Source organism: Neoarius graeffei, chromosome 15, assembly GCF_027579695.1.
Source record: "Neoarius graeffei isolate fNeoGra1 chromosome 15, fNeoGra1.pri, whole genome shotgun sequence".
Classification (NCBI taxonomy): Eukaryota; Metazoa; Chordata; class Actinopteri; order Siluriformes; family Ariidae; genus Neoarius; species Neoarius graeffei.
In genome coordinates this window covers 18,159,520-18,179,784 of record NC_083583.1, presented here as the reverse complement: position 1 = coordinate 18,179,784, position 20,265 = coordinate 18,159,520, and the positions used below count along the sequence as shown (strand labels likewise).

Below are 20,265 nucleotides of genomic sequence, written 5' to 3'. Positions count from 1 at the left end.
CCAGTCTTTCATTCAAAACTCACATTGATAACATTACCCGGATAGCTTTCTTTCATCTCAGAAATATTGCTAAGATAAGAAATTTAATATCACTACATGATGCAGAAAAACTAGTTCATACTTTCATTACTTCCAGGTTGGATTATTGTAATGCCTTACTGTCTGGATGTTCCAATATGTGCATAAACAAGCTCCAGTTAGTACAAAATGCAGCAGCAAGAGTCCTTACTAGAACTAGAAAATATGACCACATCACCCCTGTCTTATCCACACTGCATTGGCTCCCAATCAAATTTTGTATTGATTATAAAATACTACTATTGACCTTCAAAGCACTGAATGGTCTCGCACCACAGTACCTGAGTGACCTTCTGGTCCTTTATGACCTGCCGTGCCTACTTAGATCAAAAGGTGCAGGCTATCTGCTGGTACCTCATATAGTGAAGGCTACATCAGGGGGCAGAGCCTTTTCTTACAAAGCCCCACAGTTATGGAACAACCTTCCAAGTAGTGTTCGGGAATCAGACACACTCTCAGTGTTTAAGTCTAGGCTGAAAACATATTTGTTTAGTGAAGCCTTTGGTTAATGGTGCTTATGAGGTAAAGGTGTAGCTCTGGAGGGTCCTCAGACAGAGTGTTTTGGTAAACTGGGATGTATGGATCAGTGGCGGCTCCTGAATTTTTTTCAGGGGGGGCAATTTTCCCCCGTTATGTCTACACGGATCATAAATGTCCACAGGACCGAAGTAAGTTGACCTAGGTATCAACCAAACCCAGAAAAACACCACGGCAATAAAGCCCCTTTCTACAATAATATTTAACTCGATGCCTTTTATTCACCCATTAAGACACACACGTATATATTTGGGAAACAAACAGGCATCAAAACAACATATATAACTTTTAATGTGATGGTTATAAACAGTGTGCGAAATACCCTGTACACTGCGCGAAATACCCTGTACACTGCAAACTAGCGACAGATACGCAATAGATAGCTCAGGTAAGCTAATCAGTCAGCATACCGTAGCAAGCTACCAAAACCTGAGGCCACAATAACCAACCTACAAGACTGAATATGATAAATGATGGAAATAGTGGAAAAACTGGAAATAGTGAATGAAAATAAAAATTTACTGTTTTATTTATTGAGTCACCACACAGACCTACTCTCGTTGAATAAAGTGAGCTGAATGACCGCCAAACTGAGTTCGGCCAGGTTCTAACGTCATACCAAAACAAAATACATCACTGATTCCTTCACATTCAGAAAGGTTAAAAACATTCATCATACGTTCAAAAACGTTCATCATAGTGTGGCACTGTATTATCTAATTCTCACTGCACCATGGAAGCAGTACCCGGCTGTTAAACTGCTAAAGAGAGAATGTAGAAAGACTGAAAGAAAATGGCGCAAATCTAAACTTCACATCCATTATCAAATCCATAAAGAGATGCTTTGTAATTATAATTATGAAATTCGTAAAGCAAGACAGTCTTTCTTCTCCAACATCATCAGCAGGAATATGAACAATGCCCGTGTGCTATTTTCAACAGTAGAGAAGCTAACTAATCCCCCACCACAATTAGCACCTGAACTTCTCTCAGTTAATAAATGCAATGAGTTTGCATCCTTTTTCAAAGGTAAAATTGATAAAATACGGCAGAATATTCCTCATAATATATCTCAGTTGCAAAAAATTGAAAAACTGCAATCACCAATGACACAGATAGATAACTTCAACACAATGTCAGAATTTTGTTTAATTGATTATGAGACTCTTGAAAAAACTGTACGAAATCTCAGTTCCTCAACATCTGAATTGGACATTCTGCCCACCAACTTTTTTAAGTCTGTTCTTCATCTTATAATTACAGATGTGCTTCAAATTATAAATACATCCCTGGAGACTGGCGTTGTTCCTGTGTCCCTAAAAAAAGCCGTTGTAAAGCCCCTACTTAAAAAAAATAATCTGGATCCTTCAGTATTAAATAACTACAGGCCAATATCAAATTTACCATTCATCGGGAAAATCCTTGAAAAAATTGTCTTCAATCAATTAACTGCCTTCTTAATATCAAACAGCCGTTTTGATAATTTTCAGTCAGGATTTCGTGCCAATCATAGCACTGAAACAGCGCTGATTAAAGTTATAAATGACATACGTCTTAATACTGATGCAGGCAAAACATCGGTCCTGGTATTACTGGACCTCAGTGCAGCTTTTGATATTGTTGATCACAACATACTGCTATATCGACTTGAACACTGGGTTGGATTGACTGGTAAAGTTATCAATTGGTTAAATTCATACTTAAAAGATAGAAGCTTCTTTGTTACCCTGGGAAATTGTTCCTCAATGTCAATGTCCTTGACCTGTGGTGTCCCCCAGGGGTCGATTCTTGGACCATTACTTTTCAACCTTTATATGCTCCCACTTGGGCAAATTATCAATAAAAATTCAATTTTGTATCACTGCCATGCAGATGACACCTAAATTTATTTTGCTCTATCACCTAATGATTATGCCCCCCTTGAATGTCTCTACCAGTGTATCGACCAAATCAACAACTGGATGTCACAAAATTTTCTTCAGCTGAACACAGATAAAACAGAAGTAATTCTATTTGAGAAAAAAAGATGAAAGACTCAGGATTACCACTATTCTTGACACAAAAGGGATTAAAACTAAAGAAATGGTTAAAAATCTTGGTGTTTTCATTGACAGCGAGCTAAACTTTGACAGTCACATGAAAGCAATCACTAAAACGGCATTTTATCACCTAAAAAACATTTCCAAACTAAGAGGACTTATGTCAAAAAATGATCTGGAAAAACTAATACATGCCTTCATCTCTAGTAGGGTTGATTACTGCAATGGCCTTTTCACAGGCCTGCCAAAAAAGACCATCAAACGACTTCAGCTCGTTCAAAATGCAGCGGCTAGGGTTCTCACACGAACAAAAAGAACAGAGCACATTACTCCAATTCTAAGGTCCCTTCACTGGCTTCCAGTAAGCTACAGAATTGACTTTAAAGCATTGCTGCTGGTATACAAATCTCTAAATGGTACAGGGCCCAATTACCTCTCTGATATGTTGCAGCGGCCTAACCCAATCAGATCTACCAGATCGAAACAGAAAAATGTACTATTAAAACCAGTTGTTAAAACAAAGTATGGTGAAGCAGCTTTTAGCTACTATGCAGTACAGCTATGGAACCAACTCCCAGAGGACATTAAAAATGCTCCTGCTGTTGGCAGCTTCAAATCTAGGTTAAAGACCAAGCTGTTTTCAGATGCTTTCTGTTAAATAATTAATATTGTCTTCTTTACATTTTTTATAATCTTTACTTTCTCTGCATGTTTTAAATTTACTTTAACTTTAACTTTATTCTATTTTATTCTTTTTTCTCCTCCTATTTGAACTACTACTTCATTTTATTATTTTATTTCTACTATTGTTTAATTCTTATTATTTTCTTTTAATTCTTTTAATTCTTTTAGTTAATTGTTTTAGAATAAAAATAAAATTATTTTATGTAATTTTATTTCTCTATTGTTTACTGTTTTTGTTTTTACTTCTGTAAAGCACATTGAACTGCCATTGTGTATGAAATGTGCTATATAAATAAACTTGCCTTGCTTTGCCTTCACTGCTTATAACTATACACCTACCCGGTGGAGATGAGCTGGGAAACTGAAGACTGAAGGAACAGTATTGAAAAGTATTTTTCCAGTCTCACCTGTGAAAGGTAATCCCATGTGATCTCGTTTGGACGGTAAACCTGTTGGTACGGTAAACACAGCACATGAATGAGGCATCTTTATTCTCGGCTACTGTCTAGACGGTTGAAGAATCTCCACTTTGCCCCATCCAATATGGCGGCGAGGATGACGTATAATTCTACGCAGAAGGTGGCGTCCATGTTTATATGTCTATGGAACCCAACTTTGCCGCGCTGCGCAGTGACGTAAGCACGTTAGTGCAAGCCCCCCCCGGAACCCATAGAGATTGCATTGAAGTGTCAGTCAGGAGAAAAAAAATATATTAACATGGGATTCTATCAGTGAACTCTTGGGCGATTTTCAGCATGACTGAAATCGCCCCAAAAGGGGTGATACTCTAGAAGCAAGACCACCCTGATTGGACAATGATACCCAGAGACAGATTAAAACGGCCTCGAGCAGCGCTGGTGAAATTTTGTTTTAAAAAAAAGAAAAAAAAAACTTTTTTTTTTTTGTTTTGGGAGTGCGTCACCCAATTGCCCTTATGCACCAGCCGCCCTTGGTATGGATGCTGTCAGTCCCCCACTTACTTGCTCACTCGAGTTTGTTGACGGTGTAGTGGCTGGCTGCTTTATGTCCCGGGGCTCCCTCATGCCTGTGTTACCTTCTGGCTCTCTCCTTTTACATAGTTATGCTGTCATAGTTAGTTTTGCTGGAGTCCCTGCTTGTACTCAGCGCAAAATGTATACTGTACCTACTTATTCAGGTGACATTGGGCATACCTTACAACCTGTGTTTTCTCTCTCTTCTCTCCCCCCCAGTCTGTCCCTCTGAGTTACATGTCAATCCTGGGATTGAGGTGCTGACCTCTTCTGCTCCTTGGACCTGCCTGATCCATCCTGATGCCCTATGTCTGGTTGGAGTCTCATCACATTGCTCCTGTGGAGGATGGCCCCATATGGATAGTTGAAAGTCACACTTGGAAGACACTCTGGACACTTACAGTAATGCTTTTGTGGCTGAGGACTACAGTTGGCTTGCTAACTTTGGGACTACGGTTGTCATGAACAGTTTTACAGTCAGTTTTCCATTAATGAAGAGTTATAACATCAACAAAACTGATTTCATGTTAAAACTGTTGTTATAGTCATGATGTCTGTTGTTGTCCAGGTAAGGATTGGTTCCCTTTTGGGTCTGGTTCCTCTCGAGGTTTCTTCCTCGTGTCATCTGGAGGAGTTTTTCCTTGCCACCCTTGCCACGGGCCAGCTCATTGGGGATAGAGTAGGGATAAAATTGGCTCATGTCTTGGGTCATTCAGATTCTGTAAAGCTGCTTTGGGACAATGTCTACTGTTAAAAGCGCTATGCAAACAAACTTGACTCTCTCTCTCTCTCTCTCTCTCTCATATATATATATATATATATATATATATATATATATATATATATATATATATATATATATATATATATATATATCAGAGAGAGAGAGAAAGTAATGGTTTGATTCTCTGGTATCTTCCCAACTTCCAAGAATATACTGGTAGGTGGAATGTTGACTTATGGACTTGTGTCCCATCCAGAGTGTATTCCCAGCTCATGCCCACAACCCTAAATAAGATAAAGAGGGTACTAAAGATGAATGAACTATGTTGTGTGGAAATATAATACAGTATTTTACACTTCACTAAATGTATCTAACTATGAATATTTGGTTGATGCTTTTATTCAAAGCAAATTACCACTGAGTAGTCAAAGATCTTTCTCAAGGACCCAACAGTGGAGTCTTAGTGGTGCTGGGATTTGAACTTGCAACTCATCAGTAGTTCAAACATTTGAGCACTGAGCCACAACAAATAATGCTCTTCGTGTGGAAATACACAGAACGGAATCCAGTAGTGTTTTCTCAGACCTGTGCAAATTTCTTCTTGAGAGCCCCCTCCACCTAGAGGTCCTTGATACTTCAGAGCCACTATGCATCCTTGTATGGCACTCTTGACATTAACTGTGTAATGTCACGGTTTTTGATCTACCATGGTGTCTTATTTACAATATAACATTTAAAAAAGAACAGCATTAAATCACATGCAAAGTAATTAATTGGAGAAACTGATAGATAATTTATAAATACATTTTAAAAAGTATTGCTTTTTGCCATGTTTAAATGTACCATTGGTATATCATCACATTTATAATACCCACTTCGTGAAAATGTGGAGGAAGATGGTGACCATTGAGAAAAACGATGAAAGACCACAACCTATGTAAGTAATATAGGACAGGATGTTCCACTGCTGAGAATCTATTTGTGCCATGTTCATGTTAACCTAATAGGACACACACACACACACACACACACAGAGGCAGACAGAATACATATTTAAATGAAAAACTATTGTATACCCAGTTTACTCACTTGATTTCTGATACTAATTCAGTGCTTACCAGAAGTACAGCGAAGGGGGTCATATGATCATATGAGCAGGTTACAATGTTGTGGCTATTAAAGTTGGTGTAAGACCCTGTGTTTTTCCACTTGTGCTCTAATCAGGACCAAATAAAAATCTATTATTAGTTTAAACCTAAGAGTTGCCAAAGGTCAGACCCTATGTGTACACATGAGAAGAAGATGATTGAAATGAATGCTGTAAACTTTTGAAAAGCAGTTTTCAAAAGATGGATATGAGTAGAGTCATTTGGGTTTCTATGATATTCCTGAGGTGCCATGAGTCACCCTGACAGCCATGTAATTAGGGCCCGAACACCGGAGGTGCAAGACCAGAGGCTGCTGCACCGGAGGTGCAAGGCCCTATTGTTTCTGTATGGATTCTTCTTCTTCTTCAACACTTTGCCATTTTTGAGGTGGTTCCCATGGGTAAAAACTCATGAAATTTGATACCCACATCAGTCATGGGCACTACTACTCAGGGATAGAGGCTTGACCCCAGGTGTGTCTGGGGGACTCCATAGCGCCCCATTATGTCATTGAGACTCCTGCCCGGTATATAGTTTAACCTATCCGTGTCAAATTTGGTAGGTGTGTGGGGTGCCCCAAGACACACAAAATTGCAATATAGTGCATGAGCCATACTCAACGGAAAGTGAGTTATTTTTGGTTTTGACACATGCTACATTTTGATGTCCTCCTCCTAGGTGGTTTGTTGGATTCATGCCATATTTGGTATACTTGATGTCAAGATGTTGCTGATTTTAAATCATGAAGGGATTTGCAATATCTTGCAAGATGTTGAAAAGGTGAAACAATAAATTTATGTTACGCCATGCAAACAGGAAGTATGTCACACATTCACCATGCATTGCCTGATATGGCTGAAACTTCACAGGTTATAGGATATAATGGTTCTGATGATATCCACATGAACAAAGTGACCCTCTGGTATAGCAACATCATTTGGACCTGGACAGTAATGACACCATTGTCTAAAAACTCATCACAGGTGGCACACACATCAGATATCCAAGCTTTTGTCTTTCATTTCAGATGCATGTGCATTGTATGATGAAAATGTGTGACGGGTCATGGAACCAGTAGTGTGAGGGCCCCTCATCGCCACTTGCGGCTATATTATGAATTAAGATTGTTTTCTACTTCTCTTGTAAATGTGGCAAGAAAAACTAATGCTCATTACATCCTTGAATAAAGCATTTACATACATATCTTTTTCATTTAGGATTTAATTGATAGTGCAGGTATATGAAGTTTCAGTTGATGTTTGTTTCATTATTAAACATTTCTCAGAATTTATTGCTATTAATTAACCAATTAATTAACAAGAACAGGGTGACATGGTGGTGTAGAGGTTAGCCCTGTTGCCTCACAGCAAGAAAGTTCTGGGTTCGAGCCCAGTGGCCAACAAGGGCCTTTCTGTGTGGAGTTTGCATATTCTCTCTGTGTATGTGGGGGTTTCCTTCAGGTGCTCTGGTTTCCCCCACAGTCCAAAGACATGCAGGTTAGGCTAATTGGTGGCTCTAAAATTGAACGTGAGTGTGAATGGTTGTTTGTCTCTATGTGGATAACCTGGTGACTTGTCTAGGGTGTACCCAGCCTCTTGCCCATAGTCAGCTGGGATAGGCTCCAGCTTTTTATTATTAATATTAGTGGTGGTTGTAGTAGTAGTAGTAGTATATGGTACAGGGAATTTAACAGCTTAATGTGTCTTGTTCATTATTAGACAGAAAAGATATACAGTATGGAACATCCAATGGCCCTGGAATATGAAATGTGACTGCTATGATTCATTGATAATTAGGGTTGTATTCCATTTAAAGCTTGGAAAAGTCTTGCCAAAGTGGGTATGCAGCATTGGTGGGGACTTTCTTATATACAATGGTCATGAGTTCAAACCCCAACATGGCCAAGCTGCTGCTGTTGGGCTCTTGAGCAAGGCCCTTAACCCTATCTGCTCCATGGATGCGATATCACAGCTGACCCTGTACTCAGCATCTTAACAAGCTGAGATATGAGAAGGAAAGAATTTCATTGTGCTGTAATGCATGTGTGTGAAATAAAGGCTTCTTCAACACATGTATAGTATGACACATTTTATTATAATAGAGAATTAAATGTTGATTTTCATTTTAACCTACCAGTCTAAATCTAGTTGGACTTTTTTTGAGGAGTTAGCATTAACCTCCATTGTCAGGAATCTCTCTCACAGTCTGTATTTACAGCATGTTTTTATGTGAAGTATTTCACCCAGTATATGAGGTGATCTTAGTGGTCTTTACTCGTCAGATGTATTAACTTGATGGGTGCACATAAAGCACTCTTTATTTCATTATAATCAATCACTCATCATTATCAACAATTTACACACCTCGTTTTGTGTAAAATGCCAGAATTTAACCTTAGGTTTAGAGGCAGTGTACCCATTTGTACTTATTCTTCCAACTTTAATCCAACCGCATTTGCACAAGTTTGTTACGAGATCAGGTTCTCATCACTGTTGGTGCTCATAACTATTGCACCACCAATCACAAAACATTTCACCTTAAAAAAAACAAAACAAAAAAAACATACATACCCTTTTCATCATAGAACTGACATGATAGCGTTCGGTTTTCCTAAGAGAATAAACAAAAGAGCAGAATTAACAAAAAGATCACATAACCCTTTCTGGGTTTTTCCACATGTGATTATGTGAATAAAATGTGAAGCTGCATTTCAACCTGTTATGCTCTGGAATTGTACATGTGAATTCAAATAAACATACATGTCAACCTATACGGAATGTCCGTATTTTATACGGATTTGATTCAATAAACGTAGTATACGGGCGTATAAATAAAGTTATACGGATTCTTTAAAAAAAACTTCAATATTTATTTAGAGCTAAAATCAATTCCCATGATGATAAAAGGGCGCATAGCATTTACAAACGTACTGTACACCACAGACAGCCAGTAAAGAGTCTTATGAAATCGCGTGTTATCTTGTGGTAGCGAGACTTCGTTCCACTTTTGATCATGCGCACACCACATTGCGAGAATCCCGCCAACCGGGAAGTCATAGACATAAACATTTTTTTTTAGGTTTCTTTTTTTTTATTAAAGAAAAATCAATTGGCAGTACATTACACAGTGACAAAAAAGATCAATTTCAATGTCATTACTAGTAATTACAAATAAGCACATTAATAAAATTGTAATTGCTATTGATATCAGGGGGTTACAGATTTACAGGCAAGTTAAAAATATATACAGAGTTCAGCGCAAGCACTGATAGTCCTATTAGCTTTCGACATATAAACATAGACGCTGCCTTCTGCGTAGAATCATACGTCATCCTCGCCACCATATTGGATGTGGCAAAGTGGAGATTCTTCAACCGTCTCTGGTATAGCATCTAGATCAGGGGTGGCCAACCAGTTGGAGACCAAGAGCCACATTTTTTACTGTGTTACCGCATAGAGCCACATCATACACATGGGCACACGAACATCACCCATCCCTTCCTCTCTCTCTCTCTCTCTCTCTCTCTCTCTCACACACACACACACACACACACACACACACACACACACACACACACACACACACACACACACCTCTGCTCAGCCAGATTAATAGTAAATGTCACATGCCAACATGAGAGAAATTTACTCTTTCAGTCAGTACTAATACCACAGGCCAGTCATTTACAGCAATCAATATTGTGTGCACTTACTATGCATGTTGCTTAGTGGGACTTCTGACATTTCTTGCCTTGAACAATCCTCTTCAAATCTGGCTTGTATTCCGTCGTTGCCACTCGAAGCAGTTCTTTCACATGGGTTTCAGTCAGAACAGAACGATGCTTTGACTTCACGTGTTTCATGGTAGAGAACACAGACTCGCAGACGTATGTTGACCCAAACATTGACAGTATCTTAAGCGCAGCCCGTTTCACATTCGGGTATTTTTCCAATGGCACACTTTTCCAAAACTCAGTGGTGCCTTCCCTCAAAACAGGTTTCAGTTGGTCTTCCTCACGAAGATCCATCATCTCCAACTCAGCCGCAGCCTCATCTGTGACTAGCGGGGCTTTCAAACAGTCCGTCTCCGCATTGAATGGGTCGACGAGGAATGTAAACTGTGGCCTTTTCAGTTGTATATCACAGAACCGGGTTACAAAGCTTTCGTGCAGGTTTTCAATTAGTGTTGCATATCTGGCTCCTTGCTTATTCAGGGAGGCGGTGGTGACTTGCCCGCTGGCTTTTAGCAGAGTGGGAAAATGCGTTAAATCTCCCTTTTGAATGTGCGCCTTGAACAGCTTCAGTTTGTTGACAAACGCAAACACACTTTGCACCAGGTCAGGCAGCACTTTTAATTTACCCTGCAGGGTAAGGTTCAGTCTGTCCAAGTGGCACAACATGTCGACCAAAAAGGCCAGATCCATAATCCACTTGAGGTCCGAGAGCTCCGGATAGTCCTTGTCCTTCTCTTCCATGAACAGTTTCACGGCATCCAAAAGTTCAAAGAAGCGAGAGAGTACCTTGCCTTTTGACAGCCACCTCACAGTGCAGTGCAGTGGCAGATCACCTGGAAGCCCTTGGTCAAGCTCAGTGATGAGATTCTTGAATTGCCTGTGGTTAAGAGCATGTGTGCGGATGTAGTTGACGATTTCCATCACAGGTTTCATGACGTTGTCTAAATTCAGTGATTTAGACACGAGTTGCTCCCTGTGGATGATGCAGTGGAAATTCCAAAACTCGGGAAATGTTTCGTCAGCTTTGCACAGCCCGACAAGCCCATTCATGGATCCGATCATGGCTGGCGCTCCATCCGTGGCTATCGCAGTTAGTTTATGTATGGGCAAATTTGCTTTTTCAAATGCAGCCATCATTGTTTCTTTCACATCTATACCATGGGTTCTGTCTTTCAATGGCACAATATCAAGGAGTTCTTCTTTGATCACACAATCGTTTGACACAGAGCGTGCAAATATTGCTAACTGAGGCTTGTCTTCTATGTAACAACTCTCATCTAAAGCGACACTAAAATATGCACAGGCCTGAAGGTCGGAGTGCAACTGTGATTCAATAGCTGTGTTAATGTCCGATATCCTGTGTTCAACAGTGTGGTGGGACAGTTGGATGTCTGATACCATGAGTTTTAGTTTGTCATTTTCAGGAGACAAGATTTCAACAGCGTCACTGAGGCATTTCTTAACAAACTCCCCTTCGTTGTATGGCTTTTCAGCCAGTGCAATGTTCCAAGCCAGTTGATACGATGCAAGCGTTACTGTCTCTGAGTGCTTCGTAAATTTTTGGAAAATCTGTACCTGTTTTTCTGCCTGACTCTTTAAAGTGGCCAACTTGTTCTTGCGAAGTTCAGTCCCTTTTGGAAATTCCTTGTCGATGTTAGCATGAAGTGAGCTGAAGTGGCGCTGAAGATTGGAAGCTTTGAAATGAGCTAATGACGACTGACATATAAGGCAGAATGGCTTGCCATTACGTTCAACAAAAAAGTATAAACTCTCCCACTCTGTTAAAAATGTCCTATGTTCGTCTTCATATTTTCATTTTGCTGTGCATTTTTTCATTGCCATTTTGAAAGGCTACTTGACACAAGATACACCTTGCCCAAAAACTTAGTGCGCGGTATTTTCAGGTCATGTCAAATGCGCATGTGCATGAGATAATCGCTAAATCTTAGCGATTATCTCACGCACATGCGCATTTGACATGACCTGAAAATACCGTAATATACCCAAGCAAAGCGAAGATGCATTTGATGAAAATACCATACTGAACTCAAGCAAACACATACACAAACTTCGATATGAACGTAAGAACCGCATGACACCGGGCAAAGAGCCGCATGCGGCTCGCGAGCTGCGGGTTGGCCACCCAAGGTCTAGAGAGTAGCCGAGAATAAAGATGCCTCATTCATGTGCTGCGTTTAACTGTACCAACAGGTTTACCGTCCAAACGAGATCACATGGGATTACCTTTCACAGGTGAGACTGGAAAAATACTTTTCATTGTATTTGGTCATTACAACGTAATTTTACGAACAGATTTTCCTGACTTTGTGGCTAATATGAAGTCTTGCGCATAATAGCTGCTCGGTGAAACCTGTCTCCAAACAACGAAGTATTTCCTTCGTAACTACGCTGATAAGACTTTGTGTTTTTGTCAAACATTGGAGTTTTGTATTCATTCTGAAGGTTTATTGTTATTAATATTGAATAAAAAGTAACTGGGATATATCATTGTTAATTATCATTCAAATTTTAGGTAAATTATTTTAATTTGCATCTTATACGGATTTTATAAGGGAAATACGGATTTTGAAGGTTGGTTATACAGGTTTGATTGACCAAAGGTTGACATGTATGAATAAACACCTGTCGCATCATGTGAACAATAAGGATCGCATATGACAATAAATTAATTGTGAAAAAAATACACATCTGAAAAAATGAAACCAAATGCACGATATGTGAAATAGTAACATGTGAAAGTAATGATGTGAAAAAATTACACATGAAAATATAAAACACATGCACAACATGTGAAAAAATAACCTGAAAGTAAATTAATCATGAGTAAAAATCACTTGTGAAAGTAAATGAATCTTGTATAAAGACAAAAATAATAATTTTCAAGTGAGAAAAATCTTAACAGCTGCACGATATGTGAAGAGTCTCAAAACCATGTGTCTCAGTTTAATCTGTGAATTAACTGATTATTCTCATTGAAGTTCAAACGACTTTTCTGGAAGGGAAGAAAGCATCACATGACTGTACAAGATCTTGAGGATGGCAAAACAATAATCTGAAAAACATATCTTGATGATCACTTACGGGTATCATTTCACTATTTTTCACTGTAAAGTTGATAACAAGTGGACGGGGCAAGTCCTTCAGCTCACGTTCCACAGTTTCAACACGAATGACTTTGGTCTCAAGCTCCAGGTAATTATTCTGTGACTATATGGAGAAAAGGGGTCTAGGCTTTACACACACCATAGATACATGCCAGTTAAAGATATTATAAAGGTTTACTTCAGTTACCATAAACTGTTCGGCAAAGCGATATGTCACTATGCCAACTTTGCACTGATCCGCTGAGACATTTGAAAATGGTTCAGTAGGGACAAAAACATCCAAAGGAAGATCATCATCAGGCACCTACAGTATCAGACAGTAAAGACAGATATTATTTACTTCAGATTCTATTCACATAAACACTTGGTACTGATAGGTCTTCATTATTTTGGTGGTTGTAATCGTTAGATCTTTTCCTTTCTGCTTTTCCTACAAACATATTAATCATTATACCACAGCACTGTTGAATTATCTGATGATTGAACAGAAGGTTTAGAGTCATGTTCGATAGAGCTGGCTATATTTCAGATCACAGGTTTATATTAATCCACACATTCTAAAGTTATTTTTTCAGAGGTACTGTATGGCAGACAAGCTACACTGTCGAAGCCTAATATTAAACAAACCCCCACAACCAACATATAATCACTGACATAGTAAAGCTTTCTGTAAGGGGACATTTAACATTTAGAGATGGAGTCTCTAAATTTTCCAGTCTTCAGGTCATAGGAGTTTACTCTTTCAGGTTTCTCAATAACATGACAGACTGCATTATTTCCATCTGAGTAACCTCGAGAAAAAAAAACAGTGGAAAAAGGAACAACTGTTTATAGCTTGTATATATTGTGATAAGCAACTGACTTGTTTCTTGGACATTTAACAACTTTGAATATAACTCTAAATATTTAAAATGGGGGCGGCACGGTGGTGTAGTGGTTAGCGCTGTCGCCTCACAGCAAGAAGGTCCTGGGTTCGAGCCCCGGGGCCGGCGAGGGCCCTTCTGTGTGGAGTTTGCATGTTCTCCCCGTGTCCGCGTGGGTTTCCTCCGGGTGCTCCGGTTTCCCCCACAGTCCAAAGACATGCAGGTTAGGTTAACTGGTGACTCTAAATTGACCGTAGGTGTGAATGTGAGTGTGAATGGTTGTCTATGTGTCAGCCCTGTGATGACCTGGCGACTTGTCCAGGGTGTACCCCGCCTTTCGCCCGTAGTCAGCTGGGATAGGCTCCAGCTTGCCTGTGACCCTGTAGAAGGATAAAGCGGCTAGAGATAATGAGATGAGAATGAGATATTTAAAATGTGTACCTTGGTAATTTTTAATATATTAAAAATAGTACTGTTTGCAATAGTTACCACTTGTCATGTTATAAGAGGAATAAAACAATTTCCTATAACGTCACACTCCTAAATGTTTTATTCCTGTGGTATTAATACATTTGAGGTGAGTTTTACCTTTGGAGCAGAGATTTCTACAAGCCTAGGATCTGTGGTGTTCATCATATCCATCTTTACTACAGTCATGTTAAATTCCTCTAGGTCATAGTTCTTGGTTGCTTCATTAAACGGTAAGGTGATGAGGGAGTCGATGTACTTTTTCTCTGCACTTTGTGGCACAGACATTGACATATCTTTCAGTCTAACTTTATGGGCTCTTTCTGATCTGAACAGCGTATTCAAATGTTACAGTATGCTTACCTGATGTAACTTCCTTTTAAGTTACTGTCAGTAGCAAACAATTTATTGCACATTTTTTTAATTTGTGTTGGTCTTCTTAAGTCTTTCAGGTCACTAGATTTGGATGAATTACTTAGCAATCCACTCATTTCCTTCAAATAACACTTTGTTACATTACATTTGATCTCTTGCTCACCTAAAGATTAATGATCAAAAAGAAGACAGAAAAGAGAAAAATCTATTTTAATAATTTATCAAAACGAAGAAATTGCTTTCAAATCATTCAGGAAAATTCAAATTGTGGCTTACGTATATTGAAGACAAAAAATTTTTTTTGAGTTGTGATTGAATGATTTTCTACCACACTGATGTTGTTTACACCCGTTATATTTGTGGTGAGATTGACAGAGGTGCACTCTGCATAACACTGGGACGCCCCCCAGTTGCAGTGTAATGTAGTAAGGTTTTCTGCAATTTCCAATTCGGTGCTGCTGTAGAAGAAAAAGTTCTCATTCCATTTAGCTGCATAGAAAGAAGAAACAAAGAAACCAGTAAGCTATTTTCCACTGGTTAACACTGTAGAACAAACAAACAAACAAACATCGATGAGTGTGTGGTGAGTGCTGAGAAAAAGGAAAAAAGTCTTCAACCTGAGTCATTAACACAGGACAGGGTTTTTGGCTGCTGATTAGGTGGTGGCATGTAAACCTGAGAGAGAGCGAGAGAGAGAGAGAGAAGTCCACAGACAAAAGCAGAAACAAGCAGACAGAGAATAAATATTTTTTAGCAAAACTACTGCACAAATAGTTTACTCACTTGATTTTTTGATACTAACTCAGTACTTACCTGAAGTACAGCGAAGGGGGTCATATGATCATATGAGCACGTTACAATGTTGTGGCTATTAAAGTTGGTGTAAGACCCTGTGTTTTTCCACTTGTGCTCTAATCAGGACCAAATAAAAATCTATTATTAGTTTAAACCTAAGAGTTGCCAAAGGTCAGACCCTATGTACACACATGAGAAGAAGATGATCAAAATGAATGCTGTAAACTTTTGAAAAGCAGTTTTCAAAAGATGGATATGAATTGAGTCATTTGGGTTTCTGTGATATTCCTGAGGTGCCATGAGTCACTCTGAGAACCATGTAATATGAATTAATATTGTTTTCTACGGGGTGGCACGGTGGTATAGTGGTTAGCGCTGTCGCCTCACAGCAAGAAGGTCCGGGTTCGAGCCCCGTGGCCGGCGAGGGCCTTTCTGTGCGGAGTTTGCATGTTCTTCCCGTGTCCGCGTGGGTTTCCTCTGGGTGCTCCGGTTTCCCCCACAGTCCAAAGACATGCAGGTTAGGTTAACTGGTGACTCTAAATTAACCGTAGGTGTGAGTGTGAATGGTTGTCTGTGTCTATGTGTCAGCCCTGTGATGACCTGGCGACTTGTCCAGGGTGTACCCCGCCTTTCGCCCGTAGTCAGCTGGGATAGGCTTGCCTGCGACCCTGTAGAACAGGATAAAGCGGCTAGAGATAATGAGATGAGATTGTTTTCTACTTCACTTGTAAATGTGGCAAGAAAAACAAATGTTCATTACATCCTTTAAAAAAGCATTTGCTGACAATATCTTTTTCATTTAGGATTACTGGAAGGTGCAGGCATATAAAGTTTAATTTTATGTTTATTTCATTATGAAAAATTTCTTGGAATTTATTGTTATTAATTAGCCAAATAATTAACAAAATAGACAAACAAATAAAATAAATTAAATAGATAGTAAGAAGAATGAAGAAACAAATAACTTTATTTATTAAATGCTTAATAAGTTAATCCTAAAATTCTATGTACTTATTTCCTGACATTATTATTATTATTATTATTATTATTATTATTATTATTATTATTATTATTTGCAGTAGTAGTAGTAATATAGGGTCCAGGGAATTTAACAGCTTAATGTGTTTTGCTTCATTATTATACAGAATGGATATAGAGCATGGAATATCCAATGAACCATTTGAAATGTGACTGCAATGTTTTACCGATAACTAGGGTTCTAGTCCTTTTAAAGGTTGGAAAAGCCTTGCCAGAGTGTGTATGCAGAACTGGTGAGGGCTCACTTATACACAACAGTTAATTCTCTAGGTCATTGATCAGAAGGCCATGAGTTCAAACACAGACAAGCTGCTGCTGTTGGGCCCTTGAGCAAGGCCCTTAACGCTATCTGCCTAATGGGTTCCATATCATAGCTGACCCTGTACTCAGCATCCTAACAATATGAGAAGGAAAGAATTTCAATGTGCTGTAATGCATGTGTGTGAAATAAAGGCTTCTTCAACGCATGATGGATTTTATTTTAACCGAGAATTAAATGTATATTTTCATTTTAACCTCCCAGAAATCTAGGTGGACTTTTTTTGAGGAGTTAGCATTAACCTCCATTGTCAGGAATCTCTCTCACAGTCTGCATTTACAGCATTTTTTTTTTAAAATGTGAAGTATTTCATCCAGTATATGAGGTGATCTTAGTGGTCTTTACTTGTCAGGTGTATTAACTTGATGGATGCACATAAAGCACTCTTTATTTCATAATAATCAACCGATCATCATTATCAACAATTTACACACCTCATTTTTTGTAAAATGCTAGAATTTAACCTGAGATTTAGAGTTGTGTACCCAATTGTACATGTTCTTCCAACTTTAATCCAACCCCATGTGTACAAGTTTATTATGAAATCAGGTTCTCATCACTGTTGGTTCTCAAAAATATTGCACCACCAATCACAAAACTCTTCACTTTACAAAAACATACTGTGGCAGCGGGGGCGTGGTCAAGCGTTGGTCTGTGACCGGAGGGCGGAGTCAGGGAAGGTGAGTGGCAGAATCACTACACCTGAGGTCGATTAACGTGTGTTTGTGTGTCTTCCCCAGTGACCACGCCCTATTTAAGGAGAGAGCGAGAGCAGAGGGGAGCTCTCTCCCCAACCAGACGACTTGTGTGTGTGTGTGTGTGTGTGTGTGCGCGCGCGCATGTGCATGGCTGGGAGAGTTGATTTAGAACTGAAAAGTGCTAAATAAACGAGTTTTGGAACTTGAATTCTGGCCTGCCGTCTTTCTGTGCTCCTCCCACTCTTACAAACTGCCACAGTGGTGCTGAAACCTGGGACCGAGCACAGGAAAAGAACAGCCCCATGGAGTCCTCCCCCTTCGCAGACCTGGTCCACGCCATCGCCATGGCCCAGCAGAGCCAGCACCAGGCGCTAATCACCCTCCAGAAGGAGCAAGAGCACCGGTTCGAGGCCCTGGTGTTGGTGCAGCAGGAAGATCGACAGGCATTCCGGCAACTCCTCGCGTTGGCGGGGTCCACCACCTCCACCGCCGCAGGCCCTTTTCCCCTCACCCTAACTAAAATGGGCCTGCATGACGACCCCGAGGCCTTCCTCACGCTCTTCGAGCAGGCAGCAGAGGCCTCGGGCTGGCCGGTGGAACAGCGCATGGCGCGCCTCCTCCCCCTGCTAACGGGCGAGGCGCAGCTGGCCGTGCTACAGCTCCCTGCCGACCGCTGGCTGGCCTACGTGGACCTTCGCCAGGCCGTCCTCCAGCGGGTGGGGCACACCCCCGAACAGCAGCAACAGGGCTTCCGCGATCTGTGTCTGGAGGAAGTCGGCCGGCCGTTCGCGTTTTGCCAGCAGCTCCGGGACGCCTGCTGGTGGTGGTCAAGGGACAACAACCGCGACGCCGAGGGAATCATCAATCAGGTGGTGCTGGAGCAATTCATTGCCAGCCTACCTGAGGGGACCGCGGAGTGGGTCCAGTGCCACCGCTCGGCGTCGCTGGATAAGGCCATCGAGTTGGCGGAGGACCATTTGGTGGCTGTTCCGATGGCAGGACAGCGGACAACCTCTTCTTCCCTCTCCTCTCTCTCTCTCCCTCTCCCTCTCCCCTCCTGTGTCTCGTCCTTGCCCCGTTCCCCCACTGCGGAGGCAGGGGCCGTCCCCATCCCAGCCAGCCTGTCGCACCCGCGGTGCCCTCCCGTTTTTCCCTTCTGTGTCTGTCTCTTCCCCCTCCCAGGTGAGTGAGCCCCAGAGCGCCAGTGCAGAGAGGAAGCCCGGGCCGGTTTGCTGGCGCTGCGGGGAGCCGGGCCACCTCCAACAGCAGTGCTTGGTAATGGAAGTGGGCGCGGTGGTTCGGATCCCCGATGCGCCAGGAGCCGCCCTCGATACACAGGAGTGTATCGCGTACCGTTGAGTATCCAAGGGGATACATATCAGGCGTTGGTGGACTCTGGCTGTAATCAGACCTCAATTCACCAAAGACTGGTGCAAGACGAGGCATTGGGGGGAGCACAGGGGGTGAAGGTGTTGTGTGTGCATGGGGATGTTCACAGCTACCCTTTAGTGTCGGTCCACATTTTTTTCAGAGTGGATAAATTTAGAGTAAAGGTGGCGGTTAATCCTCACCTCACCCACTCGATAATTTTGGGGATGGATTGGCCGGGATTCGGGGAGTTAATGAGCCATTTAGTGAAGAGTGGGTCCTGCCGTAGTTCAGCAGGGGGAGGTCCCGGTGTCGCATTGGCGGGAGCAGCTGTCACAGGGCCGTCTATGTCATCTCCGCATCAGAGTGAGGAGCCGCAGGCTCCTCCTCCCTCTCTCGGGGAATCCCTCGCAGATTTTCCGTTAAAGCAATCGCGAGATACGACTCTGCGACATGTGTTTGACCAAGTGAGAGTAATCGATGGTCAAACATTCCAGCCAAACGCCACCCCATCCTTCCCCTATTTTTCTATTATGAAGGATAGCTTATACCAAGTGACGCAGGACACTCAGACTAAAGAACAAGTCACACAGCTTTTGATTCCAATGAGCCACCGGGAATTGCTATTCCAGGCGGCTCACTTTAATCCCATGGCTGGACACTTAGGGCAGGATAGAACACTAGCCCGACTAATGGCCCGGTTCTATTGGCCAGGGATTTGTGGTGATGTCCGTAGGTGGTATACGGCGTGCCGCAAATGCCAGTTAGTAAATCCAGCGGCCATTCCAAAAGCGCCTTTGCACCCTCTACCATTAATCGAGACCCCGTTCGAAAGAATTGGGATGGATCTCGTCGGGCCATTAGATCAGTCAACACGAGGATACCGCTTTATTTTAGTTCTGGTGGACTATGCAATGTGATACCCGGAAGCAGTGCCTCTTCGCAATATCTCAGCATGCAGTATTGCGGAAGCGCTCTTCGGCGTCATCTCCCGAGTTGGAATCCCGAAAGAGATTCTGACTGACCAAGGCACCTCGTTTATGTCACGTTATATGGGTGCAAGCCGCGCGGCATTCTAGATGTGCTGCGAGAAAATTGGGAGGAGGGACCTTCACCAAGTAAAAATGAAATTCAATACGTTATTGACCTGTGCGCAAAACTCCACACACTCACACACCTAACCCAGGAGAATTTGCGGCAGGCCCAAGAACAGCAAACACGCCTGTACGACAGGGGTACGCGCCTTAGGGAGTTCACACCAGGAGATAAAGTACTCATACT

The 20,265-nt window shown here is 41.3% G+C and overlaps 1 protein-coding gene across 1 annotated transcript in view; it reads right to left on the bottom strand.

Annotated features, from left to right (window-relative positions):
* Positions 1-20,265, bottom strand: part of LOC132898977 (uncharacterized) — a 146,264-nt gene that overhangs the window by 54,131 nt on the left and 71,868 nt on the right. Inside the window, exons 32-37 of the mRNA XM_060940639.1 lie at positions 15,580-15,677; positions 15,384-15,441; positions 15,043-15,255; positions 14,755-14,929; positions 14,512-14,662; positions 10,435-11,615 (exon numbers count right to left, since the gene is read on the bottom strand). Of these exons, the coding sequence (XP_060796622.1) occupies positions 10,435-11,615; positions 14,512-14,662; positions 14,755-14,929; positions 15,043-15,255; positions 15,384-15,441; positions 15,580-15,677 (1,876 nt within the window). The remainder of the gene's footprint in view (positions 1-10,434; positions 11,616-14,511; positions 14,663-14,754; positions 14,930-15,042; positions 15,256-15,383; positions 15,442-15,579; positions 15,678-20,265) is intronic.